The sequence below is a fragment of the Pezoporus flaviventris genome, unplaced genomic scaffold, assembly GCF_033815535.1.
Source record: "Pezoporus flaviventris isolate CSIRO_AGI_PZ_B2104156 unplaced genomic scaffold, CSIRO_AGI_Pfla_v1 ptg000009l, whole genome shotgun sequence".
Lineage (NCBI taxonomy): Eukaryota > Metazoa > Chordata > Aves > Psittaciformes > Psittacidae > Pezoporus > Pezoporus flaviventris.
In genome coordinates, this window is record NW_026892557.1 from 4,499,897 (window position 1) to 4,517,880 (window position 17,984).

Genomic DNA, 17,984 nt, shown 5'->3' on the forward strand with positions numbered 1-17,984 from the left:
CCCGGCAAGGATGAGCAAAGCCCCTGCCACTCCCAACCCCGGCAGACCTGATCCTCTCCCTGCTTACAGAGAAGCATCTTTAAGCCCAGTTTCTCATTTCCTATCCTCTCAAGTATGTTCCCTGTCAGCCCGAATTAGGCACGAAGAACGGAAGAGATGTGAAGCCGCATCCCCTCCGGGACAGAAAGGGAAACGTGAGCGCAGCCTTGCAGTGGGTGCAGGATTAACCAGAGATAATAATTACTGCACTAACTGCTGCTCACTTAGAAGGTCGGACGGGCTCATTTTCTCCTAATTCACCTTAAACAGGGTATAATTTTGGCTCATGTATCAGTCCTAATGAGCAGTTTGGAAACAAAAGCATCTCGATGTACAGTATGTTTGTGATTTTGTGCTGCTTTACAGTTGCAATTTCGTAATGAAATGATTTTGCTGGCTGTGGCCCAAGGATGTGCTATTTTTCACAAACAGATGTTGCAGCTCCTGATGGATGGTATTTTTAATAAGTAAGTACGTGTTGGCATGGCAGGAAAAGCAGCAGCTTTTTACATCTGTAGTTTCATCCATGTATACGTATACATGGACCTGTGCAATACATGCGCAGCACTCCCAGCTATCCCGGGTGTGCATGGCTGCTTCTCCCTATGGAAGCCCGCACAGGCTTCCAACCGCTGTCCATGGGTGAGGATGAGGGTGGGACTTGGAGCAACCTGCTCTAGTGGAAGGTGTGCCTGCCCACGGCAAGGGTTGGAGCTGGATCCAGTTCCCTTCAACCCAGTCTAGGATTCCATGAGGTGGGCAGACGCTGCCCACCCAGCTGTTCAATGTACACCCATCCCTTCCCAGCAGCAGCAGCAACAGTGGGTGGAAAACCCTCCTGGGAGAGACACACTGGGGACAGCCTGTGCCCCCTCCATAGCCCTCAGCACCACTCTCTGCAGGGACTTCGCACAGAGCATCCCTATGCTCCTATGGGAATGCCGCCCAGCGCTCTCCCACACTCCCAAGCAGTGGATTTGGGGCCATGCTGCGGCTCCCTGGCTTCCAGCACCATGTACCCCACTCAAGGCAGGCTCGCAGGAGACTGAGCAGCAGCCCAAGCCCCAGCGAGGCCAGGTTCATCAGTGGGATTTTAAACCTGGGATCACGCCTGCTGCTCTCGCAGGACACAAGTTTTCACTCCCTGGGAACTCATTACAGCATCTCACCCAGCTCTGCTCATCCCTGTGCCCCGGGGGGGTTCGGGTCCCTGCCTGCTCCCACGCTGCCAACAACACTCATCAAGGGAGAAATGCTGCTTGTAAATCAACCGCTCCGGAATGCCAGCCTTGACAGTTTAATACAACAAAACCAAGGTCACCTCTGGGGAGTCTGTCCAAAAAGCATGGCCAGCACTCAGGAAGCACTCGCCAGCAGGGAACGCACGTTACCAGGTACAGGAGCGATGGCCCGGAACCCACCTGGTGACCACAGTGCTCTGGTGTCCGGCAGACCAAGAGTACTCACCTCCAAAACTAAAGCAGAAGGGGCTCTGAAATGTAGCACGCACCCAGCAGCCTGTAGTGCTTATTCCACTTTCCCAGTGGATACAGGATGGAGAGCTGGGATAAGAGCTGGAGAAGAGAGCAGGGATCTGGATGGGTTTAAGGACAGGATGCTGCCCAGAGTGGGACATGGCAGACATCACCAGCAAAGGGGTTTTCTAGAGGCAGGATGGAGGAGTAACAACTTCCTGAAGGCAAACATTTCTGAAATGATGGCTTTTGGGTCCTGGCACGGTCCCAGTGCCAAGACAGCAGAAGGCAAGGGCCCAAAACACAGCAGATGCAGGATACTGCAGCCCCCATGTATTTGGGGGTTCTCGTTCTGCTCCCCAAGGCTTCCAGCCACGTATTCCCTCCCTGGGGAGCCATGAGATGAACAGACGGACGGCTGCTCACCCGCACCCTGGCACAGCTGAGCACAGAGGGACAGGAACATGCCAAGGTTACTTTTCTCCCTCAACTCAAGCACCTATTTTGCAAATGACCCATTCCCTCCACTTCCTCCCAATTACACTTCAACTGGCTCAACCACCAAGGCTGTCAGGACACAGAGCGGGTCAGGATGTGACCGCAAGGGCTGGGGACCTGGTGGCAGAGGACAGGGAGGACCCAACACCCCTGCACCAGCTCCATCAGGTCCCGACACTGGGAAGCAGCCACTGGGCTGCCTCAGCTTCCCCACAATTGCTGCAGAGCCAGAGCTGAGTCTGCTGCTCTGCCTCCTGCTTCCACGTCCCAAGGGAATTCACAGGGATAACGCCTTCTCCCGAAGGCGAGGCACGGAGAAGACTTCTGACCCTGTACTTTGGGAACCTGGCGGATGGATGCGAGAGGAGCCGTGTCCCGATGGGGCCGAGGAACGCAGCCAGCAGCTCCCAGCCCGCGCCACGTGTGCCGGGTCAGGAGTGACGCCCACCCCGGCGCCGGCGCATCCTTCGCGGCAATCTTGGAGCAGGTCCCAGTGGGACAGCGCCAACAAAGAGGGAGGGAAAGGCTCTAAAAATACACCAAACCCAGCCCAGTGCCCGATTCCTTTGAGAACAGGAGCGGTGTCGGGATGAGACCTGCAAAGACAGGTGCAGAGGCAGAGACGGCGAGGACGCGGGAGAACCGAAGGATGCAATTAATCCCTGCACTTACATCATGGGGAAGGCGCAGGCAGAACAGATTGCAGGTGGCTGAGCGCCGGGAAGCATGGCAGCTCTCTGGAGCAGGACACATGGCTTTAAAGAAGGGCTGGATAATTTTAGACTCCATCACATACATAAGTTGCCATATGTACCAGCATGGAAGAAAGTTCCTTCACATCGCATATTAATTCTGCACCAGAGCCCAGGGATTTCAAGGGGACAGGAGATCACTTTCCCAACAGCATTAAGCACGGCAGTGATGGAAACAGGGAAAGGGACCTGATGGATGGTTTCCTAGGAATCCCTATAGCAGTGCCCACTGCAATAAAGGCTAACAGCTCTTTATTCTTACTTTGTAAATATATCAAATCCTTTCCTCGATATCTCAAATCCTTTCCCCTAGGCCTTCGCAGGAATGTACAGAACTGCACAGAGCAAAATCCAACAGAAACACCCCATCTGCAAGAGAAGGTGCTCATGGATGGGACATTCATGAGAGAAGGGAGCATCCCATCTGGGACACCACCCACAGGGAAAAGGCGAGAGGAAAGAGAGAGATGGTTCCAAAGACCACTGCATTATTTTAAACACAGCCCTAGGAGCCCATTCTGTCCAGAGGAAAGGGACCTGGAGGATAAAATCAATAGCTCATAAAGGAAAATTACCCTCCTCCACCAGTGCGGGAAGCCTTCTGGCACACGTGTAGCTCACAGTGAGAGCTCGTGCCCCCGGCACATGGAGGGAGCTGCAGGGCAGAACATGGAAGCAGGAATTCCGGTGGCTTGGTTTTGTTTGCAGCAAACACTGCACATGGCAAAGCTTGGATCCCAGTGAGCTACAGACACGGTGCTCCCTTAATTACACCTTAATAAGCGGTGAAGAAAGGAGCTGCCAGCAGGACCAGGGCTGGCACTGGGAATGGCATTGGTGAGTGGCCGTCCCGTTCAGCACCGGCTGCCAGCGCCTCATCCCTGCACAGGGACCACGAGCAGCTCCCTCTCACCAGGCTTTTACCAGGCAATTTGACGCAGTGACCATTTAACCGGAGGGTAATTACAGGAGGAGTATTTAATGGAATTGAAAGTGTGTCCAAACCCCTGCGCTTCTGCTGGTGCAGCAGAAATTCACGTGTCGCCTGCCAGGAGGGAAAGCTCTTCAAAGGCGCTCTTTGAACCCTTGCAAGCACTCAAAGAATGCTGGGTTTTTCCACTGCTGCACTGTCCGAGCGAGCTCTGCTCTCAATGGGGACTTCAGGTCCCGTCCTGCAGCGAGAAACCCAACCTCAGCTCCCCAGGGGCAGCAGCTCTGCGGTAACCTGCAGAGCACAGCCCCAGCATCCCAGGAAAAACCCCATCTCCTCCAAGCCAGCAAGCGCCGGGGCTTGGTTTTTGTGTTATTTTAAAGACCAGCTATTTGCCAGCGAGATGAAAGCGCTGAGTTTTGGCCTTTCCGGCCACCTTTTGAAACGGCTCCCGGACAGCTCTGCATCAACGGAATTAATTCCACGAGAAAATCCATTCGAGGCTAATGTCTGCTGCTGCAGAAGTGCGCAACGGCAGCGAACAGGAGATATAAGCTCTTAATTAAAAACAAAGAGAACCTCTATCCCCCAAGGCCTTTATTTCAACAGCCCTGCTTAGGGAGCCCGTATTTTTCATTTTCCCAATAAAAACAGCTACGAGCTGCAACTCTTTGAAGACCCTCGTCAAGGCCTCGGAGCTGCATAACATTAAGAGAGGGAAAAACAGCTCTGCTTGATTCTGGAGAGTGTAATCGGAGTTACCTTCAGTGGTAGAAAACAACAGACACTCCAAAAACCTGCTGCACCTTCCTGCACAAGCGCCACGTGGATGCCTTCCTTGCTCCTTCCTCTGCCTCAGCCTTCCCACAACTCCCAGTCTGAATCTAAATGCCAAAAGAAGGGAAATCTCCCAAACAGAAACTAGGGCTGGGTCTGCCAGCATGCACTGGGGAACAAGGTGGGGCTTGTACGGCATCGCAGGACTGATGGAGAGGGAAGTGGTGATGGCAGCAGGATTTACACCTCTCCCTCAGCAAAGCATCACACTAAACTGGGGAGAGACCATTCCAAATGGGCTCCCAGTAATGAGCATCAAAAAGGGGCTGGCTCTCAGGAGTGGCTGAAGATCTTATAGAGAAGGAAACAATGAAGATACAGACAGAATTGGTGCCATGGCAATTGTTCCTGGCCAAAATAACCTCCTAAGTCACTTCCACGGTGAGCATCAAAGCCCACACAGAAGCCAACAACTGATGCCGGAGCCACCACCTCGGCCCAGTCCCACATCTCCCAGCATGATGGCTGATCAGTACCTGCTGCCTGCAAGAGCCAGCAAAGGACTCACACAGTCACAGACTGGTTTGGGTTGGAAGGGACCTTAAAGCTCATCCAGTTCCAACCCCTGCCATGGGCAGGGACACCTTCCACTAGAGCAGCTTGCTCCAAGCCCCGTCCAACCTCGCCTTGGACACTGACAGGGATTCCTCTTGGGGGATTCAGCAACAGCCCATGACACTGAGGCTGGCTCCCTGCTGGCATCCCAGCAGGCAGAATATGGCTGGAAGAGCCAAGTGATCCCAGAGTAGGGAATAGCCAGGCTGCTGAGCTCCATGGAGCCTCCCCAGTCTGCAGTAGCTGAGCATTGGGTACCACATCTCCAGGCAGAAGTGGGCAATGCCAGTGCAGTGGGTGACCACTGGTCAGTGAGGCACGTGAACCTGGCAACTGGCCACCAGCCTGCTCTGGGCATCGTCCCCAACTGCTTTTGGACACAGGGACATCAGTGCCAGTGGCTGCCAAAAGGGCTCTCCCTAAAGTGGGGTCTTCTCATGGGGCTCAGCATCCCATCCTCATCCCTGCCAGGGCACCAGGACATCTCTTCCCGAACATCGCAGAGAGGCTGGGAAAAACCCACTGGACTTGAGAGGCTTCACAGCTTCCCAGCCATGAGAAACTGCATCTGATCCCTGAAAGCTTCATCCAGCTGATAAAGCTGCCTTCGGACAGAAAAATTCAATCAAGAGCGTTCTGTGGCAGTCCTGCTGCAACCGCAGCCACAAACGGCCTTTCCCAGGGGGGATCAGTCAAACCCTACTGCTGTTTAATAGCTTGGAAGGAAAATAATTACAGACACCTATGAAAACACCAGGGTTAAACAGAGGGGAGGAGACATGGCAGGAGTCCTGGAATACCCTGCTCTGGTACAAAGCCTGGAGCTGCCTGACCAACAGAACCTCCTTGAGCCCCCTCCTCTTGCCTTTGGAGCAGCATCTGGGCTGGCAAAGGCCCTTGGTTTTTCCCTGGTAAACCAGGATGCTCAGCTCTGAGACCCAGCCCAATGAGCTGAAGTGAAATACAGCTCTTTAGCAAAAAAACCCCACCATGGTTCCTGGAAACCTCCTGGTATTTGGGGCTGGGACTGATGAAAGGAGAATATCCTCCTCCTGCTGCTGCGGAGAAATATTCTTGCCAAGAATGAAGATCCTGGAGGCTTAAGCTAAAGACACTGGGACTTATCTGCTCAGGTGCTACAGCAAATATCACCGAGCAATAAATACTTGCGAGAGCAGCAGAGGAAAGCTCCTGGCTCATTCAGGCACACGTGGGAGAGGGCACACACGCACGACAGCATCTGCTAATCCCAGAGGAGACAGTGCCTTCTCCCTTGCCAGAGAGAGCTCAGCTCACGGATGCGTTCCCTTCCTGCTTCAGCCATCATCCTCACCCTTCAGCCTTACAAAGGATCCTTTGGGAACCCCCGACGAGGGCGACCAGTGGGTGCTGGTGCAGGGGGTACCAACCAGCCCCTCACCTCCCGTCCGGCCCCTGGCTCCCCACGCCTCTGCACAGCAGATCAAAGAGGCGGCTCCATCCCGACCGCCCAGGGTCTTCTTTTAAACACATTTTATCTTTAATTAATTCCTTTGAAGCCTTTTGCATCCAGTATCTGCTCGCATCCAGCGCCCCCTCTCCCGCACCCTCTTTCTGAAGGCAGGGTCGTCTCCCAGCAGGGAAGCTAATGTCTCTTTAGGATTATTTATTCCCGATGCGCTCCCAGACAGCGGTGGGGAAGGAGCCAGAAGATGTTCTGGGGCCCACAGCAGCACCCACACAGCCTCTTGCCCCCATCCAGAGCACCCTCACCTATTAAACCCTCACCTCTGCCCCATCCTGAGCAGAGCACGGCGCCAAACTCAGGGTGTACCAGCAATCAAACTGCCATTAAGAGCAGCAGACGGCACATAAAGTCTTCTGCCTTATAAAGCACTTTAAAGGTTTAATTAAAGACGGCTTTATTCTAATAATACTGAGAGGAAAGCCTCGGACAGCCCAGCCAGCACAATTCCTGCCTTCTCTGATTCATTCTTCTCTTCTCTCCTTGTTTTCAGCCCACGGTACTGGAGGATGCTCAGCCTTGGTGGAGGAGCTGAGCCCGCACGGGGAGCATCCACCCCGCTAAAGCTCCCCACGGCCCTTCCCTCTCACTGCATGCTGGCATGTTAATTATTCCTCTCCTTCTACGCTCCAGCCTAAACCGACTCTGACAGCCCCCGAGAAAGGAAGCACGTTTCTGAAAGCATAAGCACAAACCACGCCTGGGTGAACATATTGCGTCCCCATCTGACTGCCACCGCACGCTGCCAGGCGCCGGGCAGGCGGAGGTGGCATCGGGACAAAGGCACCTGAGCACTGGGTGACCCAGAGCATCCCTGGCAGCACCCACTGCATGGAGCAGCAATACCAAAGCGCATGGATCCGCTCGCCTCCTCCTCTCCTCCCTACCTGCAGTGTTTTCTACTCTGTGGGATTTTTTCTAAGCTTGTTTTTTGCTGCTCATGACTCACAGACACATTGTTTTTGGCTTTTTTGCTGCCTTCTTCAGCGAGGAGGAGTGGGGTGAGAGGAAGATCTAAGCGAGCAGGATTGCTTTCGCTGCTTGTCTAAGTGAGCACTGCTGCCTTCGTGATGCACTCCCACCCTGCGGACCCCCACGGTCTCCCATCCATCACCAGGTCTCCCCCTCCCCAGCACCACCAGTAGCAAATCCCTTCCTGACAACGCGTGCAGGGAAGCGAGGGAATGGTGGTGAAGCATTGCCTTCGTCAGCATGATGGCAGCACCCAATCCAATGGGAATGGGTGCTGCTGGGTGCTGGGGATCACGGGGTCCCCAGCTCCCTTGGGTGCCACAAACAAGTGGGACCAGCCTGACCCAAGGGGAAGCCAAAGGACCACAAGCAGTGAGCTCAGCATCCTTCCCTCCTTACGTCCCTCTGCCCCCACCGCGGGCTCCCATTGTGATGTGCAGCACTTTACAGGATGAGGGCTGGCAGTGCTCACTGAGGCAAATCAGAAGTACAGGCAAGTTACCTAATCCTAATTTGTAGCCATATGTTTTTCCCAGCAGAGAACAAACACTTCCAGCTGCTAAAGCTTACGCAACGGAGAGGAGCCGGGCCTGAAAAATGCATGGGCGCATCGCCAGCAACACCGGCATCGGCACGGACGGTGCTTCCAGGCACCGCAATGCTCATCCCAAAGCAGAGCGACAGCTCAGTGCTCCCCACGGGAGCAATCCTGGGTGCTCAGCCCCAGCCACGGATGGAGAAGCAGATCTGGAGCTCTGGCTCTTTTCAATTGAGGGTGGCCAGGCCCAGATCAAAGAGGTCCTTTAGCCCCGGGAAGGAGTTTATCGCATTCACCACTCGGCGCAAAGAAGTTAATTAGCAAAAACTGCGGCCCTGGAAAGAGGCCCTAATGAGAGCTAAGAGCTGGCAGATTAAAGCAGCCGGCCCCTTGGGAGGCTGCCGGGGCTGCGGCTCCCTGCCGACACCAACACCGGCAGCCCCGGCTCAGCCTCACCTGAACCCGGCAGTCAACTCCAATCACCGTGCGCCAGCACATGCCGGGAGCCAACATTCCACGTGCTGCTGCCACAACCAGGCCCCTGGACCCCATACACCCAACCGGGCAATGCCACCGAGGCACCGACCGTGGTAGGTTTGGTGCCTCCATAGCATCATCCTCAGTGCCCCTTGGTGGGCAGATGAGGCTGAGGATCTCGTCACGCAGCGAGCCCTCGCGCCAGCGCTCGTCACCGGTACTCCCTCGCTAATCTGTCCAGCCAGTTCCACTCTTTTATCCAAAAGGTGTGTAGGTTGGGAGATTTTCGGCGCTATAAATATCTCCCTTAAGTCAGCAACAACATCACGGATGCCTCCTCTCTTTCTGCCAAGCAGGCCGGGCTAGATAAACTAATTGGGATTAAGATTAGGCCATAAAATTCTTCTTTGATTCAACCAGAAAATCACTGTGGGCTAAAAGCAGTCGCTGCACAGCGAGCGCATTCTGTAAACTCCGCAGCGATACCCCACGGTTTAATACCAGCAATAACAAATATAATTTGAAATAAATGGGAAGCAGCTTCCCCATCCATGTCCACGCAGCAGACAGCGCTGGGGGGACGCACCGCTGTGCCGAGCGCCACGCTGAATGCGATTACGGGCGATGGGGCTGGATATCGCTAATGGGAAACACAGGGAGCTGCTGGAAAACGCCTCGGATAATAGCCACGGAGCAGAGGAGCCGCTTGCTCTCTGAGCACCCTTATTTAACATCACACACCTCTTCTACATGAGCCTCACACCGCGGTGATCCCCAGACCATCCCTGTCCCTCCACTGCCCCGGCAGACCCTACCTGTGCTGTCTCCCAGCCCGCGGGGCGGGCGAGCATCCTTGCCACCACTGCTGTGGCCGGCGGCCGGCTCGACGGTGCTGGTGCGGCCGGGGCTGCTACGGGGCACATCCCCACCGGGCACAGGAGCCGGGGTGCTCTGGGGCACGTGGGGCGGCGTGGCGGCAGTGGCAGCAGCGGTGGTGGTGGTGGCGGTGGTGGTGGCAGCGGTGGTGGTGGTGGTGGTGGCGGCGGCGGTGGCGAAGGAGCCGGGCAAGGTGCTGCTCTCCAGGGAGTCCTCCTCGCCCGTGGGGCCCCACACGATGACCTCGGGCAGCGCTGTGGGTCGCCCGTCCCGTGGGGAGAAGCCGCGGCCGCGCAGATGCCGCCGGCCCCTCCGGGAGCGTGGCTGGCGCGGGGGGTGCCCGGGGGGCAGCGGGGTGGCGGGGGGGGGCCGTCGGGAGCGGGGTCTCTGCGGGGGGGTCGGGGGCGCGCAGGTCCAGGATGGTCCCGGGTGCCGCAGCTCCTCTGTGCTCCCTGTGTCCCACAGCGAGCCACGGGACAGTCTGTGCCGGAGCGCCGGCCGCGGGGAGAGCCTCCCGCCGGCACCGCTGGCTGGGGGCTGGCAGCTGGCGAGGTCCATGGCTAGGTGGAACATGGCTATTAAAATCCAAGCATGGCTTCCGAGCGGGCAACCTGACCTGCGGAGAGACAGCGACCCTGTTAGAAAGGCGCAGGAGCGACCCAGGCATCCACCCTGGCACGGGCCACCCGACACAGCCCCCAGAGCCGGGCCATCCTCCTCCCTCCTGAGCCAGCATCACCAGGCATCCTGCCACCGCAAAACCCACCACCATGAGCTAGGACCCCCATCGAGCCCGCGACTTTGCTGCTCTTCGGTCGCTGTGATGTGAGGACGGGTTGTGCCATGAAACACAGCCAGCGCCTGCATTGCCCAAACTCAGCTCTTTCAGATGAATCCCCTAAAGCAGATGGCACAAACAGCGCCAGCAGCACGAGCCGCACTCCAGGGTCTCTACACTGCAGGAGTCTTGGGGTTCTCTGCTCCCCAGTTCCCCAAGCCAAGGTACAAGCCCACAGTGAGCACTGGTATCAACCCCTCCATGAGCTGAAGCAGAAGATACCTGGCCCCCTGCATTTGCACATGGAACCCATCTCCCACCGCGGTGGTCACCCACGCAGCAGCAGGAGCATCCCCCTGCACCGAATGTGACCCAGTTTCCTCGGCACAGCCCCTGACCTAGCAGGGAAGGACGAGCAGCCCCATCCTCAGGGGCTCTGCACCTTCCAAGGCTCTGCTCCACTCACGCCTCCTCCTAAGATGCTCCCCCACGTGAAGCACGGTGTTTCATGGCAGGAAACTGCCACGTACGCATATTCCTCTTGTTCTCTTTTCCTTTCTTTTTCCCCCAGCACAAAACATCCTTAGGCCAAAGCCCAGAAATCTTTACTCCCTTTTATTCAGCTTTTACCCAAGAAGGACTTTTGTCGAACTCAGCAGGAGTTAATGAGAGCTTTACATGGCTAAATAGACTAATCCTCCGCAGCGCTGCGCCCCGCACAGCCCTTGGTAGCACAATAAAACGTGCATCTGCTTGACACAGGCATTCGTGCACTCCCTTCCGTGCATGAGCAAATGGAGCTAAAGGAGCTGACCTGGATACTCCCAGGCCCAGCCTTTTCCTGCTCAGAGGAGCTCTTGGCTTTTTTGTCCCTAATTGGGTGTTTTTTCAAAGCGTAACAGCACTTATTTTGGGGAGGAGAAAGGTGACGCAGGGGAAGAGCGCAGAAGGAGAAAGGGAAGAGCCAGAAACAGATAACAGAAACCAAAATAGTTCAGGCTGGGGGAGGAAGGGTTTCAAAGCTTCAAAAAAGCCAAACCACCCAAGAGATGATGGTGATGGCACGATTTTATGAACAGCAGCTGAACAAGGCACAGGAAGGTGCACCCAACCCAAACCTGGTGCTCACTAAATCCCAGCTACCACGTGGAAGCTTCCAAAAGCCAAACTGCTGGTACCCAGGAGGGGCAGCTCACAGGGAAAACTCTCTTTTCTCCCTTCTTCCCATTCCCTCCTGCCTGCTTGTGACATTCTCAAGCTGCAGCAACAGCAGCCCTGAGCCCATGGGGGTTTGGTCCTGTGCGGGACCTCCCCGAGCATCCCTGCGCTGCTCCCTGCAGCGTCAGAAGGACACGTGGGAAAACACAACGTACAATGCCCAGCCTCGCACATGGGTGTCCCTCACTCCTGGCATCACCCCCAGGCCAGAGCCTCTGCTGATGGTGGACACCCACAGCTCAGGGTGGGCAGCACCCCATCCCGCCCCAAGGATGGTGAGGGTTACCCTCAAGGGATGCTGGCCAAGCGGCTGTCACCCAAGGAGCATCCTCCTGGCCACCCCATCAGCCGGCACGGATCCAGAGAGCGGCTTTGGGACGGGAGCAGCGAGCCCAATTACCTCAGAGGAATTCTGCGTGGCATGCGATCTTCTGAGGGCTTTGCAACAACAGATAAGAGCAAGTGTCCTTCAGAATAAATAGCAGCGTGTAGGAGTTGCCGTTGTCTAGGCAACGCAGCGCGATGTGCTCGGCGCGGCGGCGGAGGGATGCGGCAGTGCCAGAGGCAGGACCACCCGGACCTCACCCCAACACCCCTCCCGCTGCCCTGGTCCCCATCAAAGTGGGTGGCAAGAGACACGTCCCCAAAGGCAGCCCAGAGAGTAGGGGTTGGAGGATGCATCAGGCAGGGCCATGATTACACCGCTCACTAAATCCTATGGAAATCAGGATTTTGGCTCTTCATGAACACAAACACAACCGTTTCTCCATCACAAAGAGACGAGGAGCATGGGCAACCTTTATGTTATTCCTTTTTCCACCTTGGAGGTGAATGGGAATGTTACCCCAGAACACTTCTCAAAGTCAAAGAAAAATTCAACAAAACTCTGAAATTGGGTTAAAAAGGAAATGAGCAGTGGAGGTACTTGAGAAGGTGAAATCCCTTCTTTGCCCTCCGCACCCAAAGCCTTTGCTCTCAAGAACCACAGATCCGCTCCCGCAGCGTGCTGGATGGAGGCAGCCGTGTTCTCATGCCGTAAGGGAAACACCTACAAATATTTACCTGTGCCTCCCGAGAAGTGCAAGAGCAGATTCCAGGGAAACTACTTGGCTAATTACAGGATCATGCTCATTAAGCACTCCAGGGTTCCAGAGCCCAACTGAGCCAATCTCCGCTTTAAAGGCGACGTTACCGGCACAAAGGTGTTTCAGAAGGAGCTGCCGCACCTTTCCCACCATTCCAGACATCTGCCCACAGGAAACCCCCTTCTCAAATCCTTTCAAGGGCTTTGAGGAGGAGGAAAGCTGGTGCTTAAGAGATTAATCTCAAGGAGGCTGGAGGACACGAGCTTCCCGTGCTCTTTGCTGGTCAGAAGAGGCTGCTGGGACACGTCCACATCCCGGACCGGCACAGTGATGCTGCGGCTCTTTCCACCAGCTCCATGTGCAGTCAGCTCCTTTCAACCAGGAAAGCTGGGATGACTGAATCCTTCCCACCCCAATGAAGCTCCAAACACAGCCAGAAGCCCTCAGGCAGCTTGAGAAGCACAACACCCACAAGAAATGCTTTGGCAATTAGTGATCTCAGATTGCTAAAACACAAGATAATCTCCGTCCTGTGACGACCTTAAAAACATGGGAAGCAGTGGCCTGGGAAAGGCAGCCCTGGACCTGCATCCAAGCCCTGAACCCAAACCCACCGAATCCCTGGGTTCAGTAATCCATCCAAGCAATCAACCAGGATCATGGTCTCGGAGCATTCCTGACCAATGCAGAACACAACCCTCCGCAGGCTCCCTGGAGTGTGCAGCCTGGGGCAGCACCAGCACAAGGTGCCTATTTGTGTCCCTCTCATAAGGTACTTGTTTGCTCTCCAGCACCGGCCCCTTTCTCCCCGTGACTGTGGAGACACTTCACAGGCAGCGTTAAATGCAGAATAGGCTGATTTTTAATGCAGAATTATACAAATGGAGCCATTCTTCCATTTCACGCCTCCTGTTCGGTGATCTATCGGTATTGCACAGGGAATCAAGGTTACGTCCTTGTTGGGATGATTTATGAACCCGGAGCATTTCCCAGCTCCAAACACCGAGCAAGACAGAGGCAAAAATATTCCTGCGAATGCCCAGAGCACAAGCAGGAGCCATGGCTGGAGGGATGGGGCGATGTGTGTTTGACCCAGGCAAGACACAGCAGGGAAGCAGGAGACACGCTCTAGGAAAGGCATCCTTGTCAGTAGGACAGGCAGTGTCCTACAAAGGCGTTCGGAACACGGCATGGTTTGAGTACGTGCAGGAACTCGCTGGCTTTGTATGGCAAGAGAATGAGGCCGCTGCATCCCAGCGGGTGACTTTCACGCTGGAGCGACGGGAAGAGGGAAAAGCTTCGGTGGCGGCGGTAGATACTTGGCCTGTGATTGTGAGTCCTCACCAAGACAGGGATGACAGAGCTGGGGCCACCGCAGCCGCTCTCCAGCCCTGCTTTGGTGCGTGAGGATCCCTGCAGTGCAGCCCCTGTCCTTTTACATGACACCACCAGCCATCGCCATGGCAATAGAGCATTGGAGCATCACTGGTTCATGATGGGCTGGAACGGGACCCTCACGGGGCCAGGAGGAAGGAAGGCTGCAAGGGCATCATGGATGAGTGCCCAAAGGCATGTGGCAAATTGCACGAGACCCTACGGACCACCCCAATGGGGTGCACAGCACCCACTGCATCCCACTCTGCTCCCCTGGGTGCTGGCAGCAGAGGCACAGGACCACAGGAACCACAGACTCAAGCACCTCTCTCCTAAGTGATGTTTTGCTCTGGGACACACCACTCTGAACCCAGATCCAAAGGGAACTGGGGACTTACTGCTCACTGCACCATCCACAGCCACGACTTCTTCCACGATCACTGTAAATTTGTGAAACTATGGCAGCCAAGCTGTCTACAGCTGGGATTGGGAATTAAGGCCCAAAAGCTGACACGCAGTAGCACCTAGGTAAATTAAATGTGCCACATCACTACCTATCTATATTACAGAACTGAGCTTCAGGATTACCTGCTAATAAAAATGATGCTTAAAACAAGTCCTAAGTTCCTTTGCTCTCCCCCTTCTCCCCGTAAGTAATTAAACTGACACCACTTCCCACAACGGAGGGGATGGGATTTATCACGGAGGGAAATCAGCAGAGGGTGAAATAGGCTGAATCCTCCCAACCACGCTGCCACAAACAGCGCCTCTTTTCCTAGGAAAACAGGGCAGAAAGAGGTCACCGGGGCTGGGGAGCTGAGCATCCTCCCCAGGACGGAGATGCTGGGAGAGAGCAGCCAGATCCACCCCTGCCTGTGCCTGGGGAGCCGCATCCCATGGAGGAACAGGGGCTGGAGGGCAGCCAAGGGGAGCCGCTTGCTTTTCTGCCTCTGTCTTGAGCTCAGCCAGCTGCAAATAAACAATTTTAACATGTGAATAGCCGTGAGTGTGGAGGCATAATTAATACCCAGCGGTACCGCCAATATGCTGATGCGGGAGGCGCAGCCCCTGCCAAAGCTGTCAGCCAAGGGCCCTGGCGCAGCAGAGCTGCTCTCGCCTGCCGGGCCTCTGTCCTTCGCCAGAGGCAAAGGGCAAGGCCCCAAAGGCAGCAGCCCAGGGATGATGCTGGAGCCCTCCGGCACGGGACCCCTCCGGTACATCCCACGCCACGGCCTTGCAGGGCAACGCAGGGAAGAGGAGAAAGGACAGAACAGATAGGGGTACACAGCACTGTGAAGGTAAAAGGCTTGCTTGATGTGCCCGGTCGCTGCTGAAGCTGAGCCAGCCTTTCACCCTGGGTTTCAAGTTCAGCTCCGTCATCAAAGGTTTAAAGGATGCCAACAGGACTGAGCACCACAGCAGTCCCAGGATGCGCACGGGCACCGGCATCCCGCATCCCTTGACCTGCTCTAAAAGGGCAGTGCCTCTGCTGCCGCGTGCTTCCCCCCTTCCCGCAGGATTGCTTCCGATGGAGTCTGAGGAGCGCTGGGGAGCCCGGCAGCCAGCGAGCGCCCTCAGCCACAGCCACGTCTCCGACACATCCCGGTGCAAAGCCGGCGCGCGGTGATTCACCGGCTGCGGCTCCGGCAGAAGGAGCTCCCTGCGGTCTGGCTCCCCTGGGAAGACCCCGCGGCTGCGGCTTCATCTGCCAGACGCCCCGAGCTGCCTGCGCCCGCTGCCCGCGCAGTGCTGGGCGAGGAACCACCCCGAGCACTTCCATGAAGGCGGCAGCTCCGTGGCGCGCCGGAGCGTGGCAAACACTGCGCGCATTTAGCGCGGCAGGGCCGGACACTGGGCGCTTCATCCACCCGTCGGAAGGAACACTCGCCTTTTGTCCCGCCTGGATAAAGGGCGTTTGTGAGCGCTGCATTTCCAGCCCAAACCTGCACCTGCCGCCGGCTTCTCCCACTCGTCCCCGTGTCCCCTTCCCCCCCCCCCCCCCCCGAATTCCGCATTGGGCATCAGGCAGCGGCAAGAGCTCTGGTTCAGACAGAACTTGCTGGGAAGTTCGTCTCGGATTTCCAAACCCATCTAAAATCTTGTTGGATAATCACAGCATCAAGCTCCATTCTTGGTGATAATCCCATAAACCTAAGGAAATTAAGGGGTTTTACCCTTATTTTAGCTTCTGTCCAAACCTCCTCCTGTATTGCACCACCTCATGCACATCCTTGCCAGTCTTCACTCACTAACATCATCCTGGAAGCGCATGGGACACGCTCCCATCACCACAAGAGCAGGGAACGCTTCCTGCTTTTACCAGGACACTAAAAGCCAGTCTGCTGACGGGAAGGACCAGGGACAGATGCACAAGAGCACTAAGCCCAGGAGCTTGGAGATCAGCCCTAATGCCACACAGAGTAACTAAGGTTTGGTTTAGTGGCTCCCTGACACGGATACAGGCTCAAGGGAGGACGGCGCGGTTCCGCTTGGCGCAAAGGAGCTGCTCATTCCCCTGATTTGCTTGGGGATTTTCTTCCCTTACCACACATTACCCCTGTATAACTCATGGGCAAAGCAGGCTTCTGCAGGATGCTCAGGCCTCCTCCTTGGCCAAAGCGTCCTACATGGATGCAAAGCCGAAGCACTGCGGAGCAGGACGGCAGGAAAGGGGCTCTCCCTGCCTGAGGGATGAAGGCCAGGACTGTGATAATCCTGACCCCAGCCTGGAGCACGAGCCTTACAAAGGGTTCTTCTCCTCTGAAGCCTGTATCAGGAAGGCGCAGTGATTTCAAGAGGCAGTGATGATTTCAGCCCAGCTCTCTGGCTCTGGAGGGACCTACAGAGAGGAAAGCCACGGTGCAAGGTACCGCTTCCACCACCCTTTCCCACCACCGCTTCACTGGTAAATGCACCCAGCACTTATCTTATTTCCTAAATTGATGTGCTCAAGCGTGTCATTACAGCACACACAGGAAACGCTTTGATCTAGGAACCTAAGACCGGTTAGCGCGGTACAGCTAAAGCAGCAGCTTAACGAGCTTTAAATCCAAGTAATTAAACGAGGTCCATTGTATTGCTGGAACACAGCGCGGAGCATTGCAGGAGCCACGCGCCAGGGTCCACCAATGCCCACCAACATCAATGAGAGGTACCACAGACTATGGGAACATCTTCCAATGGGGTTTTTAAGGGTGATCTCCTGAAGGATCCAATTTCACAGCAGTGAAGACAAGCACTGACCCCACTGGAAGCCCTGGGAAATCTGACCGAGGCACTCCCCTACTAAAGCTGCTCTCCATTCCCACCAAGATCCCAACCTGGCTTTCTCCTGGGAAGTCCCCAGTGGCCCCGGCAGCCTGGGATGCAGAGGCCGCCCTGAAACCTCAGCAGCCATCCCAGGGAACGAAGACAGGGAGAGCACAAAGGGTTTCAAAAGCTCCAGAAACTCCTACAGAAGTGGAGGAGAAGAGAGAAACAAAGCTTCTAAAAGCAGACAGGGGGACAGATGGCTTTGATGGAGCAAGAAATACAATAAGAAGATAGAAGCAGCAGAGCACTCACTGAAAGTGTGAAACATCAATAGGAAAACCTGGAGGAAGCCAAAGCGGAGAGCTGGGGCATGAGGGAGGGGAGCACAGGGCCCAGCCGAGGCTCCGGTGCAGCAGGGGTGCTCCCAAGGCTCTGGCTGCACTGGGAGGCTCTGCCCAGCCCCACAGCAGGACATCCCACTGCTGGCCAAGTCTCACAGCGTGACACACTCCACATGGAAAAGAGAATGGCCCAAAAAGATGGAGAAAAAGCCAAAGCAAAATAGAAAGCAAAGGCAGCGAGCACAAAATCCGGGGCAAAGACTCTTGATCCTTCCATACAGAGGTTTAAATCCCCTTTTAGCACAGAACAATCTTCTTTCCCACAGAGGAGAGCAGTTCTCCCTGCCATGGCCACCTCACCATGCAAACAGCATCCAGGCAGCTCGCGGGAGCGAAATCCCATCGGATCGAGGTGCAGGTGAGTCAAACAGAGACCACAGTGCTGTTTGTGGGGCACACATCCTCTGAAGCCTAATTGCCAG

At 55.7% G+C, this 17,984-nt stretch overlaps 1 protein-coding gene across 1 annotated transcript in view; it reads right to left on the reverse strand.

Moving 5' to 3' along the window:
• AJAP1 (adherens junctions associated protein 1) overlaps nt 1-17,984 on the reverse strand; it is a 36,865-nt gene that overhangs the window by 12,402 nt on the left and 6,479 nt on the right. Inside the window, exon 2 of the mRNA XM_061450385.1 lies at nt 9,394-10,070. Coding sequence (XP_061306369.1) covers nt 9,394-10,070 — 677 coding nt within the window. The remainder of the gene's footprint in view (nt 1-9,393; nt 10,071-17,984) is intronic.